Raw genomic sequence first — 23,436 nt, forward strand, 5'->3', positions numbered from 1 at the left:
TTAAATTGTATAAACTCCACTGATGGAATTTAAAAGCAAACTCACACTGTAAGTTTCTCTTGCTTGCACAACAGAGGAGTTTTACTACTCCAGTGTCTGATCTCAACAATTTAAAAGCAAACAACACTAAACAACTGCTCAACCCTTAAAAAGTAAATTATCCCTTCTTGGAATCATTCAATATTTAAGGATCAAATAGATGTAGAAGGAAACCTGGAGCTGATGCAGTTCCCTTCAGGACATAAAAGCTCAAGGCAGCATCACTGTCCACAGATGGTTTGGTTTAGTACCAGTTTCCCAACCAACGCACTGCAGGAGGCACAAGGCAATTGGCAAATTTTGGTTACGGAGTACACTTAAGTCCGTAAACTAACAGGTAGACAGGAAGGAAACAAACAGGTAGACAGGAAGGAAAGAGAGCGTCCCAAAGCACGGGAAGCAGCTTTGCTGCAAGCAGAGTGGGAGATGTGAGTCTTCAGGAGAGGTTAAAATATGATTAAAAAAATAAATCTATATTACGTAGGACAAAAGCAATGAGGTATGAAGGTTAACAAGAAATGGTACGTGAAGAGGTAAAAAGCAGCATAATGGCGAAGACAGACCCAAGCAGATGAATGTAAGCAAAAAAATGCACTGACTGGCATCCCAACGGTGGAATAAAATAGGTATTTTGTTTTAATCTAATGTCAGAAGTAAAATGGACATCAAACTGGCCCAATAGTGGCTATACCAGATCACTAGTCCCCTTCAGGAGTTACAGCTGAAAGAAATTGCACTGAATTGGGTAAAGTCATCCCCTTTAAAGAAGCATCAGTTTCTGACATATCCATAAAATCTGTCACTTTCTGATCCACTGCTAACAAGGAGCCACACTCCTTAAAAGAGATTTACACTTCCATGTATTGTGGTGTTGTCATAGCCTGGTGACAGGAGTCGTTCTGCCCGTTCCCCACTTGCTGTGTAAGGTAACTTACTTCAGCAGCTCCAGGGTTTTGTGATCCAAGGCTAATCTGGGATTTCCAGTCAGGTCCAGCTCTTGCAGTTTTGGAGGCAGGTTTTCAGGCAATGTGATTTCACTCAGTTCATTGCAGCTTAGGTCCACACACTGCAAAAGGAAAGCAGCCAAAGAAGCAAGACAATTCAGCTGTCATCCAGACGATACAAGTTTTGATTAAATATATCAGTGCATGCTTCATGAAGAATAAAAGCTGCGGCCGAGACCTACAACCATTCATTTAAGTGGTTCTTACAAAAGACATTCATATGGCGTTTAGCCATATTACCAGATGTCTGGGACACCTAGAAATATGTTCCTTCCATTTCCATCTCTTGCCAGGTGTCATCTTGTTATAAAACTAGTAATGTTTGTCTGCTCTTCACAAAGATAGTCAGTGTACTTAAGTGTTACCGATGAAAACAGCTGCCAGTCTTTTAATAGACAAAAGAAACAGAGATACAGTTGGGGTGCCTAAGCCACTGGCCACAGCAGTCCTTCCTTTGAAGTCAGTTTAAACCAGCACGAATATGACCACACTTTCAGGAATTTAGAATATATCGAGGGATATTAAAATAAGCAGGGTTATGAATGCATGTGCAAGGGAGGAGTAGCAGGGGAAAGGAAAAAATATTGGAGCAGTTTTAAACATGGTTTTAATTTGTGTCATCTTAGATGGACTCATTTAAATATGAAGTCAATTAAATGAGTGAAAAAATTAAAGCTTAAATGTTTCAGAAAAAATATGATGCAAAACAGCAGAGAAACTTGCTGGCTATCCACCAGCTAAGGACAAATTAGCTACAACAAGTGCATTAGAATGACAAAATCCACAAACAAATATAATTTAAAGCTGCATATCTAGACGAAAGCCAATATACAGAGAAAAAGAGAGCATTTTAGAACAAAACCAACTCTTCAAACCCTACTACAGTACCACCAGTGTAGCATGCATCAAAAATCACAAAAAAAACTATTGGTAGGACATAGCGGGCTGGTATTTAACAGAGGATAGAAGAACTATTCACATAATTCAGAAAGACAACTTTCTACTTTCAACCTGCAGAAAGACTTTGAAAACTTAGTAAAACAGAAAGCTGAAAGGGGCAGGAGGAGGCTCTTCATAGCTGCACGTTTTGACCATTATGTAATTTCCATTGACATAAGTGAGACACTTTCATTTTTGGAGGTATATTCAAAGAAATTGGGTCCTGAGCTAGAAAAAGGCATAAGATAACCTAGTAAAATCTGGAAAAGAAAAATCTCCTAACACTTTATTAAAGACACGCAATGGAAATAATGAATTTCCAACCTGAATCTTGAGGTTGTCTAATATGGAGGCCTCATTATCTAGTAAGAACAAACCACTGATGTTATCTAAGCCTGATAAGGAAATCAGTGTTTAAATCTGTCACGCAAACAAAATAGTAGACGGCTTAATGGAACAGTTATTCCAGTGAGATTTTTCCCTCTGCGCAATTCCTTGCTGCTTCCAGAGAGCCAGTAATTACTTTGCAGATTAAAGAAGCTGCCAGCAGCCCTTGCTGTGTTCAACACCTCAAGGCCATTACAAATTTGATGGAAGAACATGCTGGAATAAGAAGTACAAAAATCAGTATTTCATTGTTCTCATTAAATGCCCAACACATCAGAGGTAGCAACACTCTACAGCAGATCCCATGGTACCTGGGCACTAGAAAAGGCAGCTTATTTATCAGGTTAGGATTTCTTAGATTTTATTTGTACTATTTGAAAAACGGGCTAAGAGGGACTTTCTGCACATCTATGTTAAATGTAGTCCTTATTCTACCCTCCAGGGCAGTAGGAAAGGAGTAGGAAAGCATATCTTTCCTAACTGATCACAGTTTCCTCATGTGTTATTTTAATGCAAGCTGGTTTAGCCCCACCCATGAAGGACCAGAAGAAGAACAACTCCAACTACACACAGGATTTTGCACTGGACGGGCCAGCTGGAAGACAGGGTTTAATATCCAACATTTCCTTACACGGTATTTACAGCTTTGTAACTGTTCTGTCCAAGGTTGGAAGGGACTTGAGTTATCAGTTGTGACTGAAGGTGGGCATACCGACACAGACCTATTTAACTGTGAGAGAGCTACCAAAGATGAAGAGGTTCATCTTTAAAATGCTACTGCTACTAGATCATCTCTTATTTAGGATGTCAAGGTAACAGTCCTGTGAAAGATAAGCTTGACCAAAAACCCCAACAAGAAACCTCTGTATCACCCTCCCCACAGCAGCCCAGCAAGACAACCACAAAAGAGAAGTAACTTGTCAGTCAACAAAAACTGGATGATAAAATAAAGCCAAGTCCCAGGCGGGATAAGCAAGCCTGGGTTGCTGAGCTCTGCTCAAACAGCAAGGAGTACTCAACTGTTTAACTGTGAAAACCCACCAGGACACTGGATAACAAAAAGGTGCCCTTTTTTATTTTGTAAGGCAAGGAAACTGAAGTCAAACAGCAGCTGTGAAGAAGTGTCTGCTGGGCCACTGACTCAGGTGCACGTGCTTCCAGCTGCTCGGTCATTCACAGAAGATATTTCAGTGTGGCCAGACAAACCCAGCTCTGACAGTATAAATAACTGTCATAAAACACAATTAAAAAAACCCTAAAAAATATATTGTATAAGATACCTCAGAGACATCCACTGGGCTCTTTAACACAGAGGACAGCACATAACTTTGGTAGCTTTGACTACAGTGTGCTAAAAAGGCTTAGAGACAATTTTATCACTAAAATGACCTTGGTTTTGGAAATCCTGGAGCCACTGCAAATGTAAAAGCATCATCATTTATAGTAGCTTTACTTCTGAAATTAATTCAGACAACATAATAAGTGTTGCTACTACCCGTTCCAGTATCACTGACTCCGAAACCATAACCTGTCAGTCTCTCAGGCTAATTCAATACCAAAGCAAAACCAGACAACCTAGAGAAATCACCAAGAGGCCAGAAGAACCCCTATGCCCAACAACAGACTTTCCCATCTGGCAACTACATGAACTCATCTCACCTAAGCCAAACCCAGGCTTGAGCACTGACCAGGGACTGTTCTTCCACACAGGTGCAGTCCTAGAGCACTGTGCCCTCCTATGTGAAGTCATGCACACTACCCCTGCAGTCCCAAACCAGTTAGTGACATCCAGGCCTCTTTCTTCTACCAAAGAGAACTAACCATACAGAACCAGCAGGAAGAAACTGTTACAGTATTTCCGTTAAGCATTGTGGCAAAGTAGCACTTTAAACACTGATGCTTTTATAAAACATTCAGCTTTCCCAAAACACACAAACAAAATGAAAAAGTTAATTGTTTTATATCAACGTGCTTACAATATCGTATTTTTTTTTTTTGTTAACACCACCTTCATACTTTTAAAGAAATGTTTACTGCACAGAGCCTCGCTTTCCCACCCCAATTCTTCCTCTAAGAAAAAAAGGCTCTGCTCTGATTGATTCTAAATGGCCCTCTGCTTCCTCTGGCCATTGTTCCAAAGAGGGAGGAGTATTCAAAAACCCACAAGTTTGTTTGAGATTTCCTGGCTAAAACCACAAAGCTCATCTTTACATGCACTCGCTGTCCAACAGAATTATTGCTCCTGCTGGTCTTCCTGACCCCAGACGCTGAGGCACACAGGGCAGTCTGGGAACTCAGCCTTTCGACTTTACAGAACGACCATGGGACGCTTAAGTTGTTGTGAGCCTGTGAACAGGTAATCAGTTCTCAGCCTCGGAGAATTCTCTGCTGTATCACAAGATCTGCATGCTGTGAGTTAACCGTCTCCCAGCTCTGGCCAGCAGAAACAGCACGCAGTGCAATATATTCTGCATTATAGACAGGCTGGAAGCAGGAGCTCGACTCACAGAAGGTGAGCAGTAGTGTTCTTCAGCGTGGTCAAGCAAGGAATGCGTCCCACAAAAAGAAGCGTCAGGAAAAGTACAGAGTTACGTCTGGAAACATGTACAAGAGACGGATTAAGCATTCCTCCGGTTGTGCAAAATATGACTGCAATTAGGAAAATTAAAGTAGCTTGCTTAAATACTCAAATCCTACACTCCTGGAATTTCTCTCTGTCCCCAAGGCCTATCCTGTTTTGCAGCTTCAGCGGTTTTACATGTGCTCTAAACAAAGTCCATTCCTACACAATCAACCAACTGCCGAGGCAGCAAGAGTTAATTACGCATAGCTCTTGCCAAATGTTTAAGTTGTATTGTAACAGACTGTCACAGGAAGACAATTAAGACTTATTTGGCAGAGAAGATAGGATGTGGTGAAGGTGAGCGTAAAATCAGATTTTGAGGCAGCTCTTCCATTCCGCTCTGAGACAGCACAGAGGCGAATATTTTGCATATGACCTCAGAGGAGAAAGCAGCTGTCAGATATCCGCAATTTCTAAGAATGTACTACCCTGTAGCAATGAGAGACCTGAGGCAAGAACAGAATTGGTAAAGTTGCATTATACTTGCTTCTTCCAAAGCACATTTGTTCCTTACCTTTATTTCAGAAAGCTGCATGACTTCTGGGAAGACTTCAATGCAGTTGGAGTGAGCAATTACAGTATGCATACGTCTGCAATTCATGATGGTTGTTGGAATGGCTTTCAGTTTGTTCCCACTAATATCAATTTCCTCCAACTCTTCCAGCTTGGCCATTTTGCTATAAAAACAAGAGTTTGAGAATTTTTCTTTTAATAGACACACATATTTGATATTGAAGTGGTGATAAGAGCAGTGGTTTTCATTATTTTAAGAAAATAAAATTGCAGACTTTGGTACTTGTTCACAGCAGTGCCTGTCACCTCTCCTCACATCAGACACTAACACAGTTGTGGAACAAAATGTGTGCTTCTTCTGTCAATGTTTTGTTAACGCTACTTTTCAAGTTACTTGTTTTTCTTGCATTCCCCCTACTCACCAGCTCACTTACACTCTTTTTCCTTCTTCCTTCCTCTTTCTTTCAACTCTAGCTTCTCACTTCACCCTGTTTTCCCCTCTACCTTCTGGCATCCCATTCAGCCCTTCCCTCTCATTCATCCCCCTCCCCCTCGCTGTTGAAGCCCAGCTGCCCAGAACACCACACAAGGACAGGGATCTCTCTCCGTTTACTTATTGGCATCTCTTTCCCAAGGTTGTACCCCATCAGCTTTACAGCACATCGCACTTGAAAGATTTCTGATTAAAACAGAGTGAACTGAAAGTAGAGAAATTGCTGCCAAGGTACAATCTCCTTCTGGAGTGAGAGGATTTTTCCCTAGTGGCATTAGTCTGCATGCAGAGGACATTTCCAGACTGCTATGCTCACCAATCTCCTGTAAGTAGAAACCCACCAGGTGTGAACAAAGTGACCAAGCCAGGGAAAACAGAAGACCTCCTTGCTTGACTTCAAAAGCACACTGTAGTCGTGCTGCATTAGTCCAGTCAAAAGGAATTTCAAGCGCCAGGAAAACACACCAACTAACACGTAGCACTCACCTGTCTGTGTAGCGCAAGAGAGGGCAGTGATGTGCAAGAGGGCACAGCAGGTGAGTCCAGCCACCGCAGTACCACCACATTCAAAATACAGCCTGTGCCACCGCATTTCTGTGCAATTTAGTACTCGCTGTGAAAGCGTTTCATGATGCCCACCCACCGCTGGGCCAGAGGCAGTGAAACCAGCTACTCACCTTGCAGGGAAGCTCTGTAGGCGATTGTAAGCCATGTGCAAGATTTTCAGGTGTGGATGGCCTGTTAACAAGGGTACGCATTTATCTGTGAGGTTGTTATTGGTCAGATACAACTCCTGCAAGATGCTATGGGTTTCTTCAGAAAGAGTGGCTGGAGGAAGCGTTTCCAGCTTGTTGGCAGAGGCATTCAGAAACCTCAGGCTGCAAAGAGAAGTTGCATAAGGGAGTTCAGCGAAACATCCTGTAGGTTTTGTCTAGAAGTATAAAACAAACCTCTATTTTTAAGAGTTAAGATAGCAAAGGTCAAAAGCAACGCGTTCACAACAACAGACAGAAAGACCAAAAGTCTAGCATTATAAGAACAACACTTCTGATCACGTTTTTAAATGAACACATTTGTATGAACAAAACATCAGCAAAACGAGCGCATCAAAATGCCTCTATCCCAAGACCTCAGTACCTCCGACATTACTACAGATGAACCTACAGATAAAAGCAGTAACAAACCACATCATCTCCATATTCATTCTACATAAAAATGAATTTTGAATTAATCATCAATGAACCATGAGAGTACAGCCGCCCATCAAGTGACTAAAAGAAGTCACTGCTTAAAAAGACAGCCATTTTTTCAGTATTTTAAATACTGGCTAGTGTGCCGACAATACTTTGTTTGAATCTGTAGGCTTGAAAGCAACTACAAAATATGAAAAAGTACTCTTTGAATATTTGGATAACTAAAGATGCATCAATCACAAAAAAAAAAAAAAAAAAGGAACTAAGACTAAGCAGTAATTTGCCTTTTAGATTTTTAAAGAGAGACGGTGCTAACAGTAAATTAAAAAGTTATATACTTGCTTGCTGATGTATGCAGCAAGACAGTTATATCTCTATGCAGTTCCTGGGCACCCTTCCCCTACTCCCCAAAGTAGCAGAAGGCCTTGTCAGTATTTTCTGCAGCCCTGTCACAAGCTGCAAAGACTGAAGAGGCACAGAAATGAAGTTACTCTCTTGCAAAGGACTTTTTCCAGGACGGCAACAAGACCTGTTGGGGTACAGGCACTGCCCACTCCTGCCAGTCAAGCTCTGTGGGCAGAGGATTCATATTTGGTGATCAGAGCAGTGCTGGTGGAATACACACTGTAGGCATCTCGAGGGCTAGAACTCGCACAAGCAATTCCAAATAAATGGAAAAAATAAGGCTATTTATCCTTCAGTTACCACGTCTGGCATGACCATGCCTTTTCAATAGAAATAAGACCTCTCTCCTCCTCCCTTCTCTTTTCAGAAAAGGCTGCCTTAGAGCCTGCCAGTCTGCAGGGACCACGTTCAAACCAGGCTGCACCGCTCCTACCAACAGAAATGGGCAGCTGCAATGGGCAAGTTGCACTCGAGACACAAGGCTCAGAAACAAGCTGGCTGAAGCCTATGAAGCTGCTGATCAGGACACAAAAGGTAGTTGTGCTTCTGTCATCAATCTTAAGAGAAAGTGATAAAATATTGATAGTTTCTGCCATGCACACAGGAGTCCACACTGACCTTTAAGGTCTATTAATGAATGAAACGGATTTGCAAGAGCTGCAGCTGGTTGGAACTTGCTCAGCAGCAAATAAGGGTCAGACATGCTACAGAGGAGTCACGTGGAATGCCAAAGGATTAAAAAACCCCACTATTTCCATTAGGAGCAAAAATCTCGCAGCACTGCACAGAATCGAAAGTAGGTTAGCTGTTTTACAGACAGAGGAGTCCACTTTGGAGAAACACAGTTTAATCCTCAGGTTCATTCATTATTCACAAGGGTGGTAAAACTCCAGAGGAGGAAGGGAGGATTAATACAGAGAAGGAAACAAGCAGTTGAAAGGGGTTTTAGAATTATTTATTTATTCTAAAAAAGATACTGCTCAATCTCACCCTTTAGCTATAAACTAAAAATACATTAAGCTCATTCAAAGCTGGATTATTTAACTGCAGCATACCACATCAACAGCTCCTGCACTTAATTAAACAGCAGCAAGCACACCTATTGCTGAAGTACAGACAACCATGACTTTGGGAGCTTCAATGTAATATGCATGATAGCCTTTTCTCTCCACAAAAAAGGCACTTTGACTAACATTAAACCACAATATCTTTTGTACCACTCAGTACAAAACAGTCATCTTCAGCTCAGCCTGGAAAGGTGTAAGTAACAAAAAGGTTTAAGACTGCCGGGAAAAGTGAAATTTCACAGGAATACAATGGGGATGTGGAGGTGGCAGCAAAACATCCCCCAAGAAAAGGCATGTTCCGCTACCCTGAAGAGGAATCTGCATTTTGCTTAAGTTCTTGCAAGCTGCAGCAGAATAACCTGAAGTGTTTCACAGGTACCTTCTTTTAATAACGACGCAGAGCCAAACAGATAACCTAGAGAGCATCCCATGGGTATGAAGTTCAGAAGAACACAAGTTCGCTCAAGTACAGCTAGCCCAAAACACAGCTGCAAACGGTACATTGCTCAGATAAAGCTGAAATTAATACAGGCTACTATCCTGAAGTCATTTAAAATTCAAAAGAAAGATAGGTCAAACAAAAGCTCTTTTGCTTGTAATAAACTTCCAACATTGGTGGAATACAACAAGAAATTTCAAGCTGTTCCCTCACTGGTACTAAAAGTGTCCAGAATCTGTGTATTCCTGCCAAAAATAAGTTCTGATTAATATATTTTCCAATGGGAAAAGGAGGGAGGAGAGCTGAACCCCCCCTGCCAAGTCTTCCAGAGAGTGGTACAAGAACGTTGGAAATAAATCCAACAAGTCATCCTGACCTACAGTTTAACGTCTTGATGTGAACAAGGTTTAGGTGGCCAACAAAATCTTGCCAGCAGCCTAGAATGGAAACCCTATGGCATCAGGGCATCTCACCTACCCCATACGTACCAACTCATGACTGGCTAGCACTCCACATTCAGGTTCAGGATGGTCACATACAGATCTCTCTCTGTGTCTGACATCATTAGAATTAAATGAGCTTTTTAGAGAAGAGTGTGCTGCTTATTTATATGTTCCTTTTGATCAGCTGCTACATTAAAATGGTAAAAACATATTCAAAAGATAATTCTTTCAAGGTATTTTCTGGATTAAAAAAAAAAAAAAAAGGATACCATTATTTAGGCAGAGAACAGAACGAACCAGCAGATTGCTATTGCCAAAGCTTTTCCAGTTCTGTGCTATAAACTTACTTCCAAAAAACCCCTCAACAAAATCTGTACTTGCCCATCAGGTTTTCCCTCACACTGATTTAACACAGAAGTCCTCCTCCAGGTTATTTCCACTCCCCTATTTCTTCATCCTCATGCAACATGCCAGCTGCTACCTGAGAAGGCACATCTAACAAATGCCCTCCAAAGGAGTGGAAACTCACTTGGGCACAACTGTTCCCATTTCTCTTGTGCACGGACTTAAACTGATTTATGTTCCTTGAAGATATCCCACTCATACTGCTTATCAGATGGAAGGAGAATGTCAAGTATTAAAACTCAGTCCAAAATTAATTGTTTGCCTTCCCAATTCCACCCACACACTATACCACAAGCTCATGGAGAAAAAAAAAAGTACAGAATCACTGCAAAAACCTGAATTCAGCAGCTTGCACACATAACAGAGTAGAATATAATAATATAGCAATGAATGCATGAATTAACAAGTTCTAAAAGAGCGTCAGAGATTAAGAAAGAAACGAAGGCGCTGGCAGGGAGATGCCAGAATTCTTCAGCTTTGACAAGGCGCAAATTCTCCTCTGAGGTACTAATAAAAACATTGATCTCTGGCTGGAATAAGTCACCTTTGGTTTTATGAGGTATTGAAGTACAGTCCCTTGCTGGATTTAACTTCTCCAAGAGACAAAACAGGAAAAAAAACAGACTGTCCCAAAGATCAGGCTAGAATCGAGGACATGGATCTAATTCAACAAAACAGACCTAATATGCAGTCATATGCATTCCTTATTTAAACCCAGAGGATTCAGATCTCAATTCGAACTTCCAAAAGCGGAAGAAGGAAATCTTCTGTTGAAAACTGCCAAAGGGTTGAAATCTTTTAACACCAAGGTCTGCCTCCAGCACACATAAAACTGAATAGAGGACAATTGTGAGAATACAATGTCTCCCAATTCCTCACCTTTTTTGAGGGAGCTTGGCAAGCCTGGCTTGCTGGTAAGAAACAGCCACCACTGAAAAAAAGCTTATGAAATGTTCAACATTAAAAGGAACATCACAGCCAACCGCATCCAATGATGACACGGCAGCAAATCAAAACCACTGTGCTTAGCTTCAAAGTACTGATAAAAGTTGGAACGCATACCGCAGCTGCAAAAGGAGAATATGCAGAGAAATCAAGATCTCCAGTTTGGCCTGCGCCCCAAGATCTCCATCAGCACAGAGCAATCAAAATACTAAATTTCTTCTTCAGTCCCTTCTGCAGAGACATGCCCTCAATTTCTGACCACCTAATCCTAAAATAATTTATGATTGTGGTAGCAGGTGTGTGAGGAAGAATCCTTTAAGCTAAGTGTGTTGCAGAGGGAGGAAAGAAAGAGGGGAAAAAAGGAAAGAAACAAAACAAACAAAATACAAAAAAAAGGCAGTTTTGCCAGCCCGTACAAAAGAGGATATTTCTGCTCCTTAAAAAAAAAAAAAAAAAAAAAAAAGAATGAAAGGACGGAAACATTCAAGTGAATCCACTTCCTGTTGATAGACTGCCAAAAAAAACACTTAACTAACTGCTGCTGTCTCCTCAGCTCTTACTTTCTAACCTACCTTTAGCTGTTTCATTAACTGGGATTTCCCCAGTTTCTAGTATATCTGCTTGCAAAGCCTAACCTACCGGCAAAGGAACAAATGCAGCTAAACATTTTTGAAACAAAAGTCTGTACAAACACTCAAATAGCTCTTTGTATTCATTTGAACTTGTTTCCTCCCTCACTTCTGCATCCACAATAGGATTGAAAACTTGCATCAAAAAGAAGCAGCCATAGTGGGTGGAAATGGCAAATATCAACTAAGAGCAAGTTTAACTGGGTCACCTTCCATAATTCCAGCAAAAAAACCCCACCCAAAACAAATTAAATCAAAAAAAACAAATAAACAAACAGAAAAATCAAAACATATATGAACAGCTGAGCAAAGCTGAAACAAGAATCATGCAGATGAGAGCCTAGATAGGCTCCGAATAGCTGACACCGGCTTAGCCACCACAGGTGGCCACGACTAAACACTATCAAACAAAGTCCATGGCTTAATCTGTGCACATCACAGCTACACATCTTCACCACACAACTCCTTTAAATCGTCACAGGACTGTTTTAAGATTTTATACCAAACAAACATTCATATTAACTGGAAAGGAAGCTTAGGGGAGAGGCAAACCCTCAGTTTTCGCTGTGTGTCTGTTTTCAAACCCTGACCACTGCCATTGCTTTTCTACTCCACTGAAGCTCTCGAATGCTTGCCCATCTTGTCTGAAGAACATTTTGTAGCATTGTTTCCATGCCATTAACCAGTAGTTTGCTGCAAGCTGGCCAAGGAAGTGAAAAAGGCCATACAAGAATCAGACAGAGTGGGAAAGGCATGACAACAGATGAAACAATGGGCAGACATGAAAGGCTGCAGAAATGCAGGTGCAGCAAAACAGGTCCAGGACTCAGCCTGGAGTTTTCCCCATCAGCCGTAGCACTTGCACGAATTCTCTGTTTTTGCAGCATCTGGCAATGAGAAATGAAGAGATTATCTGGCTGCCTCTGGGGCGCTCATCTTGCCAAGAAAATCCCCACCCTGCAGGAGGAATCCTTGCTAACATGATCAAGATGTGCATACTTCAAGTACAACAAGCAGAACCAAGTTCTGTCTTGGTCAGAAAAATGTTTCATAGGCTAGTCCTCAATTTCTCCTCAAGTAACAGGTTAAAATAGAAAATTAATTAAAAAGCAGACCAGCAACACATCCCTAAATTATACTCTTCAGTAGAGAAGAACACCTTTTTGGTGGTTTTTGAAGGATCAAAACAGAACAGCAATGTTCGTAGATTCTTTTATGAAGAGAACAGAGGTTTTTCAGGGTTTTTTTTGTTACTGTTGTTGTTGAAAGTGGCATTCTCTCTTTGTGCACCAATGCACTGATTTCTCTCCCTTCCTCTAGATGTCAAAGCCCACCAGCACTTGAGCTGAAGTTCGCCCAAAGCGCTTCACACCCACTTTGTCAAACATTCAGGATTGAGAAGGAGAAAGCATTTATAATTCACAGCATGAGACTTCATACCCAGACAAGATATCATCTGTCAGCTGCACAGACCCGAGTACCTTTCCAAAAAAATAATCTTTTCAAGGCTGCAAAAGGTAAGTCATTTTACGGAGAGATAAAGGTTCTGTAAGGTAAAGCGATTTGTCCAACATTACACGCTGGGTAGAGATGATGGCAGACCGCTTGGGAAACCCAGTTCTCTTGGCACATCTAGCAGTACAGATTGTGTTTCCCAGGGAACGCTTGGAGAAGAGAGCATTTTACCTTTTTCAAACAAACCCCTGAACACTTTCCCTGGCCCAGCCCCACTTCTGTTGACACTTAGCTGCTGACAGAGACAAACACTGGAAAAACAAAATAAAAACAGAGATGTTTCCTGTGGGAAATTTCAAACTTAAAACTCGGACGTTGTGCACTAATCTGGTCTATTGTTTTCCTTCACAGTTATCACTTCTGCAGCAGTCACAGGAGCACCAGCATGGACAAACCATTTGCAAACCACGTCATCTAAACCAGCAAAGGAGTAAGGAACCAGGGGGGGAAACCTCACCCCAGCCAGTTGCTGCTATCACCATCACAAGCGAGGGAGGCTGAAGCAGCGACGATGCTAGAATGGGTAAGCTCTGCTCATCTCCTGTGACGGTAAATGACTTTGTTAATTTTATACCTGTAGAAAACTTTGAAAATACATGCCCTGTACTGCTCAAAAGCTGCAGAACATCAAAGCTGCGAAGGGAAAAAAAACCCCAAACCTGAACCAGCCATTTAATAGTGTTACTTAACATAGTTTTTTTAAAATTCTACTTCTCAGCACACTTACAGCAAACTTCTGGAAATCTACCCCCAATTCTGGTTTCAGCCTGTACTTGCTCATTTTTATCATAAAAAAATAATAAAAAGCTGCCTACAGTTTTGTAGCTTAGTTTAAAAAGATGAATTGCAGTACAAAGAAAAAAAAAATTATCCAGGTTCTCTCTCACTGCCAAAATCACACTAAACTACTTCCTAGACCTACAACCTGGTTTTAATACAAGTTTTACAAAATTATTTCTCTCTTTGCTTTCAAAGATTCCAGTAGCTTTCTGAAACTTACTTAAATGTTTCTTACCTTTCTAAATTAACAGATAGGAATTTCAACTTGGGATCTGTAAACAAGATTTTTTTATTGACTTAATTTTGCAACTTCCTGTAAAAAAGCTTTTTACAAGTTTCATTTCTGAAATTCATACAATCTCTAACATACAGTACTTTAAAAAGTCATCCACCAGACAATAACAACTGCTGGTGTCAAACGCCCTTGCCACATGAACAGGCTATGAATTTCACCACTTTTAAACAGAAATGCACTAGATAATCAGAATTATTACAGTAGCAACTTTGATAAGTTTCAATGCTTTGGCTGCACTTTTATGTAAAGTCTCAACTGACACAGTAAATTAACATCAGAATAACTTTGCTGATAATTAAGTTGTTCCATAGGTGGTACCCTACACAGGCTTGAATGTGGACAGATATGCACTAGTGTTGTTAAAACAAACACCAAACTCCACAAAAGCAACAAGAAAAGAATCGAAGTATAAAAATTATTTTAAATGTTCTTGGAAGCAAATCAAGGCTGATTGATATGTCATACTGGTTTCCAGAAACAAACCTGTGTTGTACTAATGTTTACCTTCTGGAATATATTTTTTAAACTAAGCAATAAATGCCTCAGAACATTACTGTTCAAGAGTAAGGAGTAAGTCAAGAGTTTATTTAGAAACTACCTTGACCACCACTCTAATTCTCAAACTCCCCAAAACGTGAATCCCTGGAAATTTAACCAGAGGTTCGTGACAGAATGGACAAGAGTATAAAAGCAGAGGTTTCACAATAATGGGTGAGAAGCTGTGACAGTGAAAAGACCAAAACTTTTCCTTCTCCATCCTTCAAGAAACCGAGGAGCTATGTGTTCCTTTTGTCATAGCTAGGGTCAGAAATAAAACCCTACAGCCCACAATCTCACTCTCTTAAATTCTGCATGGTTTAGGCCCTAAGAAATCCCATGACTACATGTGGAAGTGCAGAGGTGCAAGGAGCACTGACACCAAGGAAAGGAAGCTCATTTACCATCCCCAGACTATGCTACCAATCTCCCCTATGCCTATCACAGTCACTTCACTGGACATATTCATACCCAGAAAGAAAGTTTATGAAGACCCTGAGACTAAAGAAACAGCAGCATAAAAATAAGAATCCATGAGGCAGATCACATGTTGACATGAACTAAATTAGTAACAAACACTCGAAAAGCATAAAAAAAAAATCACAAAGCAAGGACAGGGGAATAACTGAGTTATTCTGACAGCCTTATGCACAGATTTGGTTTTGTTTGACAGGTATAAATAAGTTCTAGGCTGTGACTAAAGGGGGGAAAAAAAAGCTTTCACACTCCATCAAACAAGCCTAAGAAATATGTATTTAAAGAAACTGCCACTAACCCATCTCAGCGCACATAGTAGAAAATAGCATGTGCTTCACTTTACAGCTAGATTTCAAGAAGTAGGTGTTCAGCAGGAGCTTGGTGGGGAAAAAGAATCAACCATATAAAGCAACAAAACCAGAATAAAAAGAATATGTGTTTTGGTGAGTTGCACAGACATCTGTTCTTACCATACAAGGCTTAGCAACTTTCAAATTAGGGGAACCTCAGATCACCCTTTCAGCTAGGAAGTAAGACACAAAGCAAGGTTCCTCACACGTGGGTCAAGATTGTATTTCTTTAGATTTACCTGTCTGCTTTCAAAAGCAGGTTAGATGGCAGTTCAAGGAGCTGGTTGTGTTGCACGTCCAGGACCTCTACTTGCATTCGCTCCAGCCGATCTGGTAGCCTTCCTAACATGTTATGTCCCACCAGCAGCTTACGCAAGCTACTATTGTAAAACAACCTTAAAGAAATAAAAAACACAAAAATTAGAAAAATCTAAAGCAAAGAGTTGCTTTGAGCATTTAGGTGTGATATCACAGTTCATTGCAAGAAAGTGATTCAGCCAACTGATTAGCAGACATAGGATTAATTACGCACAGATCCAAGAATGCCTTCCCACTCTCCACCAACTTCTTAAAAAGGTTGTTCAGAGACAGGGAAGGAGGTTTAAGGATGATTCATGAGTGAAAGTAGTGAGAAAGGGTTATCTTGTGGCACTGCAGAATACATGAATGTACAAGCACGACAGCGAAGGAGGTAATTGCCAACAATGGCTGCAGAAAACTGCACGTGTGGGATCCCCCTGGCTAATGCAAGAACTTCCTTCAGAAGTGTGGGTGAAATCACCAGTCACCCCGCAAGCTTCATAGCGCTTTATTCATCATGTGCTGACTCATAATCCAGCGCAATTCTTCCCTCCCCCCACTTTCTTTTTCTGTGAATACCAGAATAACATAAAGCCTCCTTTCCAGTTCTAGAGCAAATAAAATCTATCTAATCGGCTTTACTTTCTTGAGCTTTTCCAAGCAATAAATGACTTGGGGTCCCATCCCCCTACTCCATTTTTGGGTGGCTGTGGGAGAAGAGGGCAACTTAAAGAGACAAGAACAAATAGCTATTTTGATCAAATAGCAAACCTAAAATTTGTAGTATAAACAATGTAATGAGGAGTTTAAAATCTGCACCTAAAGACCTAAAAAATGGAGAAACTCTTGATTTTGAACAGGAACCACTTTTAGCAAAGTAAGAAAAAGGAGCTTATTTTTCATCTGCCACCTGTCTTACATTGCCGCTACCACACTGTTTAATCTGGCGAGCCTGTGCATCATGCTGACCTGCTTCAATCAAAGACTCTCAAATTACTCAGCATTAAAGCAAAAACCTTCTTCTCTCTGTTACAATGACCCAAATACACATAAAGAGCCTCCCCATCCCCTCCCTACAATACATCAGGTCATCGGATTACTGTGCCAAAATAATCAACGAAGTATGCTGAGTATCTTCCCCTTGACAGATACCATCATACTCCATGTCTGCGTGCCAGTGTTAACAGTTACCTCAGTTGGCTGGATTGTCTGTGTTATGACCATGGACGCAAGTCAACAGCCAGCTGTATCATTCCAGGAGGCTCAACACAGGGTGAAAAGACTCACCATAAGCATAACAGAAAGATATATCTATTATGTTTTTGTCATTTTACTATTTTTGTTTCACTCTACTTTTACTTGAAAGCCTCAATTATGGATTTGCCTTTCTGTTCTGATTCCTTTCGTAATCAAGACTAGCCAGTATCATCAACACCAAACATTACAGGAAAAAGAAATGGCAGTGCCATTTTACAATAAAAAAGTTCAAATCATTGCAAAACCCTTAGCAATTAGCTCTTCCATGAAAACACATTTTATAAATAATTCAGAAGCACTGAGTAAGTCTTTGGGGTTTCTGTCTGCTCTCTCTTATTTTCGAAGTTACACAAGCACCAAGGAACTGGGCTGCCTGAAGAGAGGTTGAACCACCAGCATTTCAGTACGGTCCTGATGAGCCTGGGCCACCTAGTTCTCAGGCTGGAGGGTGAATAAGGATGCTGGGACTGCTCTTCCCTAGGGGCAGCTTTCTCACTTGCCTGACTCCCACTGCAAGTTTTGATGGGATCAAAAATTTGCAAAGACAAGCACACCACTCAGCATCAGCATCTTCCGAGAAAACATCATTTGGTGAAAGCATTCAACTAATTCCTTTAGTAAGCAACTGCTCAAGAGAACACAATGTTAAATACAAATAGATCTTCTAAAGTACAAACAAAAAGGAGCAAGAATACCTACAGACATCTGTTCGATGGTGGCAGTAAGGTAATTTTAACAAATCTTAATTGAAGAATTTCCACTTTCTTTGAAGAATCTTTGGCATTGTCAGTTTTATGACAATAAGTTTGTCCTGCATAGCTAAGACTAAGTACCCTTTTTGTTAATTTTCAGTACTCTTAAAGCAGAAATGGCTGCATTACAGCCTAGCGTATATCATTCCCATTTTCTTTAATTGAGAAAAATTTTAATACTCATTCCTCTAAATCAACTGCTTCAACTCTTTGTCTTCAAAGATTGTTTTTCTGTTTTGAGGCAAATGCACATACCACCAACTGTAATTTGTTTAGATTAGGTGCAGCCTTCATTCAGCCTTCCTAGAAACTGCTGGTCAGTCAAGGCTTGAAAATCTGTGTTAGAATTGCAAGCATCCTCCTAGGAGAGTCCTGCTCACTCAGTCCACAGGTTTTCAGAGTGCTATTCCTTGTAGAAGGAAAAGCACACAGCAGTGCACATGAACATACTTACCGGTCTCTAGTATTTACCTGATACTTAACAGTAGGTCTATATGCCTGAGCCATTTGCATTTGAATCCAGACACAAATTTCCCTAAAGTTTAACAGACCTTCAAAGCCTGTGTTTTGAACTGGGCCCTAAAACTGAGCTGACTTATTAGGAGCTAAGCTATCTACACACATACTACAAACTTTCAAAGATAAGCTGTTTCCTGGGGTTAATGATAAGATGGCAGGGGAGACAAGTGGGATGTTGACTGTACCTAATTTCAGCTAATCATTAATCTCCAAAAGATATCCGGTTTGCCTTGATATTCCTCGTTGTTATGAAGTGCAAATGAAAGGCAAATGAACTTTTGCTCTCCCCACCTTCTGAGTAGGCGCATTTTCACTCAGTGTGAAAAAATAGAGGGATTAATAATCTGCATGTCAGCTTGTTAGTTTGCTTAGTAAATCACACATCCTTTTCTGCCCACATTTCTGAAAATTATTCTCTTCCCATTTCTGACACTAAAGCTGACAGTTTATACCATATGGCACATTCATCTGACCCCACAAAACTCTCCTTTTTGGTTTCTGATGCTCTTCTGCGGTATACAATTCTGTAAGGAAAATATTTAATAGCTTATCATATACTAGCTGTCTACAATCTTCAATGGCTCTGCACATCCCCACGCAATTTCACCCTTTGTGCCTAGTATGCTCCCCTTCTTTCACAAAATCTCTTTTAAAGTGTGCAGAGCAGTCAAGAGCAACAGCTCTCTTCCAGTAAGTCAGGGATCAGCACCTGACCAGTATACTCACTTGGAACAGTCCTCTCTAGAAAAAACAAACACTAAGAGCCATTCATTATTTAAACTCAACTCCTATCTTCCTTCCTGTTCACTTGCTTTCCAATCCTTTCCATCTGTATTTCTCAATTTTAAGTTTAGACTCCTGAAGAAGACATCATCATTGTAGCGAAGGCGATTGCTCTACTTGCAGGAGTTTGCTTGCTTGATGAGGCTTTACCTTTTCCTCTCAACCCTTTTTCACTCAAACAGGGTTGTGAACTGGAGTCTCTAGGCACCGCTGAAACTAAGTTACAAGAAATTCCGGATCTCTATACTGTCATGCAAAGTTATGGCTGTAAATATTTAATATTCAGTATCAAAAATTAAGGTCTTTTCTGCCTGAGCAGCCACATGAACAGCTTCAAAACTTCCACCTGGAGTTCAAAGGTATTGCTTTCTCTGCATGAAAGTAAAAGAAGAAAGGCTGGGTGGAAGCTTGAGGCATGATGACACCACACAAGGTAAAAATAAAATCAAACAAAAGATAAAACAGGCCTGACAGTCACTGGAACAAGCTAAACACTGAATCAGCAATTATTTCCACATTGTGCAACTAGTCTGAAAGACTCACTGGGCAGGCAGCTCACGTATCTGATTGTAGCCAACATCCAACACTTCCAGCTTCCTGCTGTCACATACCCACTCAGGAAGGTTTTCCAGGTGATTTCTATGAACAAAGAACACAAAGAGGTATAATGAAACAATAATCAAGATGTAAAGGCTATTAAGAATACAGCCTCAAGAGAGATACAGATTTTTGCAGGAAATAAATCTGCTATATGATATGATTTGTATGAGACTATCACCTCTCCTCTAAGGGCACTAGTAGTGCAGTAAGGTTCTCAGTAGGGGGGACAAGACAGCTAACAGCATTATTATCTTCCTAGATGTACAGCCACTAAGAAAATGGAAAACGCTGCTTCCAATTATTGGGAAAATTTTAAGAGTATCAGAGCACTGAGGATGAAGAAGTCTCTTTATGGAGAAATTTGTGAGATACTCCTCAGAAAATATTCACACCCTACACAGTTGAAACACACCTCTTGATCTTCCATAAATTCAATCCTAAAATCCAGTCTACCAGTCTTCAGCTATCTCACTGAACAGTGGAATTTTTGTGTGTGTGTGTATATCTTTAAAGCCAAGCATTTAGCTTTTCTTGTATTTGCCTTCACAGAAAATAACACTTCTAAAAATTAATTTCTTAGAAGTAAGTTTTTTTCCAAATATTGCACTGAAAACATGCAGCAAGGCACAGTGAGGCACCCATGTATCCTACCTTAAAGACAAAAATTAACCGCACAAAATACATGGAGGAGATCCTGTGCATGTGCATTGGTGTACCCATTACTTCCCAGACTTGAAATTCAGGAATAGGACCTTACACAGCATGAACACTGATTTATGTTCATGTACTTGTATCCTATAGTTTATTCATGCAATAGCCTTTAATCAAAATATGTGATAGCAAACCAAGCCCTCCTATCGCCAGAGCTTCCTTTCCAATCTCAAACAGATTTCCCAAGTTCCAAGCGAGCTAAGAAGCTAAAGACACCCTAACCTTGTTACAATGTCATCACTGAACTGAAGCACAAAAAGGATTTTGTGATCAAAATCATGCATTTTTGCAACCAATTTCATTTACAGCTAAATGGAGAACATAGATTTACAAAGAATGCTTTTCAATAAATCACACTTATTTAGTCACACCTGTGTGCTACATTTAGGTGGACAATGTAACTCATGGCTGATGAAACTTCTGTGACTATTGCCACAGGTTAAGTCACTCATTGCTAGGATCACTCTCAACATCTTAAGAGTGCTTTAAGCAGGCTTTTTAGTGAATGAGATTATCACCCCAACATGCGGATGAGTAATTCCTTAAATAAGCCCATGTATAAAGTGTTTTCCTGATTGAGTCCTTAAGTTGTGTTTCCATTTCTTCCCTTATCCCACCTCACTGATTAATGTGAGATTTACAGATGCATTCAAATGGCAATTGCAGACATTCCAGCAGCAGCCATGGCCACGGAGAACAACCAGGAGCTGCAGGAGCTGCTGAACTGATGAGTAAACTATCAAACTGTCACCTACGCTGGGCCTGTGACATAGACAGATGCACCCAGAAAGAAAGATGCCTCATATTGGTGCACACTTGAATCACCATGTTACATCTCTGTAAGACAGGGAATCTTTAAGTCAGGGAAACTCTACCTATAAAGGCACATTCCCCTTTTAGGACTAAAAAAAAATTAAAAAGTTAATTTATAAAAAGGAAACAGGGAAGCAGAAAAAAGCCCACCCTCTAACTCTGAGAATCAGTCTTCTCACATCTCAAGGTCCAGTTCCTGCCCCTAATCTCTGTCAGTAAAACACCAGGGAATGTCATTTCTCCATAAACCTCACCGATGTATATGCCACAAGCCCAAGAAAAAAAAAAATACTCTTACCTAGAAATATCCATATAAGCCAGGCAATTAGGAACTGGATACACATCAAGGTGAACAAGTTCTAGAGGCAAAAATAAAAACCAAGTGATGATAAAGATTTGCACCTAAATGGTCAATCCATGAGAGTTAAACAACTAACACTCAGAGATTTCAGAACTGGTCACTAATAGAACTGGTCACTAATAGAACAGGCATGGAAGGGAGACTCTTCACCCTGGAACAGCAAGTTACGGAATACCTCAGGGTCCTCCAGGTCATGTCAAGACCATGAGCATTTTTCAACACATTACATGAGCCTTCACATCCCTACGGGGTTCCTGGCTGCAGGCAGTCTTACAGACCAGGCCTTCGATAGCATCTCAACTGCTGCTAGTGATGTTGTATTTTTAGTGTTTCCATAATATTTCATATCCTAAGATTTTTAGGTAGTTACTGCTTAGCACTAAGGTTGAAACGAAACCAGCAGACATCTATTTGAGCCCACAGAAAAATCCACTAAACTGAGAATGTAACAAGCATCACGGTTCCTTTGGAAGATGAAACTAAAAGGAGGTGGCTGAAGGTGCAAAGAGAGGACAGCCAGGAGGAGCAGCAAGACCAACTAGGCAGCTGATTGCAAGATAGGGGTTGACTTGGGTTCTCAGCTCACATTGCACAGCACATGCTCAGAATGTTAACTTTTCTCAGCTACAAAGATCCTGGCATGAATAGTTAATGAAAGCACAGGCTTGGCTATCATTAAGATGACAGCCTTTTAAAGGCAGTGCAGACTGTTCAGCAAATTCATAGCTCTTTGAGTCTGCATTTTGTTTATGTCATACCATACTACTCTACACAATAAAAATGGTGGTGAAAACTGTGTTTTAAGAAACAACAGCTTCCAGAGACAGATCAAACAAATGCTACTCATGGAAGGCAGGAGTTATTCAACATGAACACGCTGCATTACTTTTATTATTGAATACAAATGAAGCTACTCATTATAGATTTTGTAGCTTTCTGGCCAGAGTAAACAGCTAGAGGTAGTAGCAAAAGCATGTATTGTTTCAGTTTCTCTCACAAATGGCTACCTGTTCAAACTTTCTCAACTCTGGAGAAAAGAAATAAATTCCCTATTTGCCTTGGTAAAACAACACTTTAATACAACACAAAGGACTAAAAACTTCAAGAGCCCTCCCTGCTAACACAGAAAGCAATTTCAGCCCAAATTTTAAGATTTTCAAAATTCTGAAACCTCCAAATCAGTAGCCCAGTGTTATTTGAAAGTCACTTCCAAAGCTCAGAATTGCCAGTAGTATGACATGGCACATGTGAAAACCTTTTATTCAAGGGTCACGTCAAAAGCCTCTTGATTACATGCACTGCACTCCATAAGCATCCCACAGAGAACCAGGTCTGAAAATCAGAAGTCAGATGACGACAGCACAGCTGCCCTGAAAACACACTTACCATTTGAGGAAGCATACAGCGCTTTGAGAAAATATCCACTGATTTTGAGGGTTACCAGTTGGTTCCGTTCACAGTGTAACACTTCGACGTTGTTAAAAACTGTGGCATCCAGCTCCCTAAGTTTGTTGTCTCTCAGATCCAGTTGGGTCACATGGTGCAGAAAATCTATTTCATCAGTCTCCAATCTCCTAATTGAATTCAATCTTGCAGACAAAAAAAAAGAGATTAAGTGTAGTTATGTGCCAGGCTCCTGCTGGCAAACCAATGCTCACTCTACAATCGGTTGTGCTGGATTAAAGTAGCATGCCTCCAGGTTCTGATCAAGGTTGATTTTAAACATTTTCGCCTTTGCTATGGTATTTTAGAAGCAGGATGGATCAACTCTGCTGTTTTATCAATCCCGACAAAGGAATTATGATACCAAGCTCCTTTCTAAACTACCTGGAAAACTACTGATAGAAAGCTCTGCAAGAACG

The 23,436-nt window shown here is 40.5% G+C and overlaps 1 protein-coding gene across 1 annotated transcript in view; it reads right to left on the reverse strand.

The window, feature by feature from the left end:
• The window catches only part of PHLPP1 (PH domain and leucine rich repeat protein phosphatase 1), a 142,950-nt gene that overhangs the window by 11,180 nt on the left and 108,334 nt on the right, over nt 1-23,436 (reverse strand). Inside the window, exons 7-13 of the mRNA XM_065052560.1 lie at nt 22,961-23,163; nt 21,512-21,572; nt 19,633-19,728; nt 15,718-15,873; nt 6,676-6,876; nt 5,507-5,669; nt 975-1,105 (exon numbers count right to left, since the gene is read on the reverse strand). Of these exons, the coding sequence (XP_064908632.1) occupies nt 975-1,105; nt 5,507-5,669; nt 6,676-6,876; nt 15,718-15,873; nt 19,633-19,728; nt 21,512-21,572; nt 22,961-23,163 (1,011 nt within the window). The remainder of the gene's footprint in view (nt 1-974; nt 1,106-5,506; nt 5,670-6,675; nt 6,877-15,717; nt 15,874-19,632; nt 19,729-21,511; nt 21,573-22,960; nt 23,164-23,436) is intronic.

This window comes from Columba livia, chromosome 2, assembly GCF_036013475.1.
Source record: "Columba livia isolate bColLiv1 breed racing homer chromosome 2, bColLiv1.pat.W.v2, whole genome shotgun sequence".
Classification (NCBI taxonomy): domain Eukaryota; kingdom Metazoa; phylum Chordata; class Aves; order Columbiformes; family Columbidae; genus Columba; species Columba livia.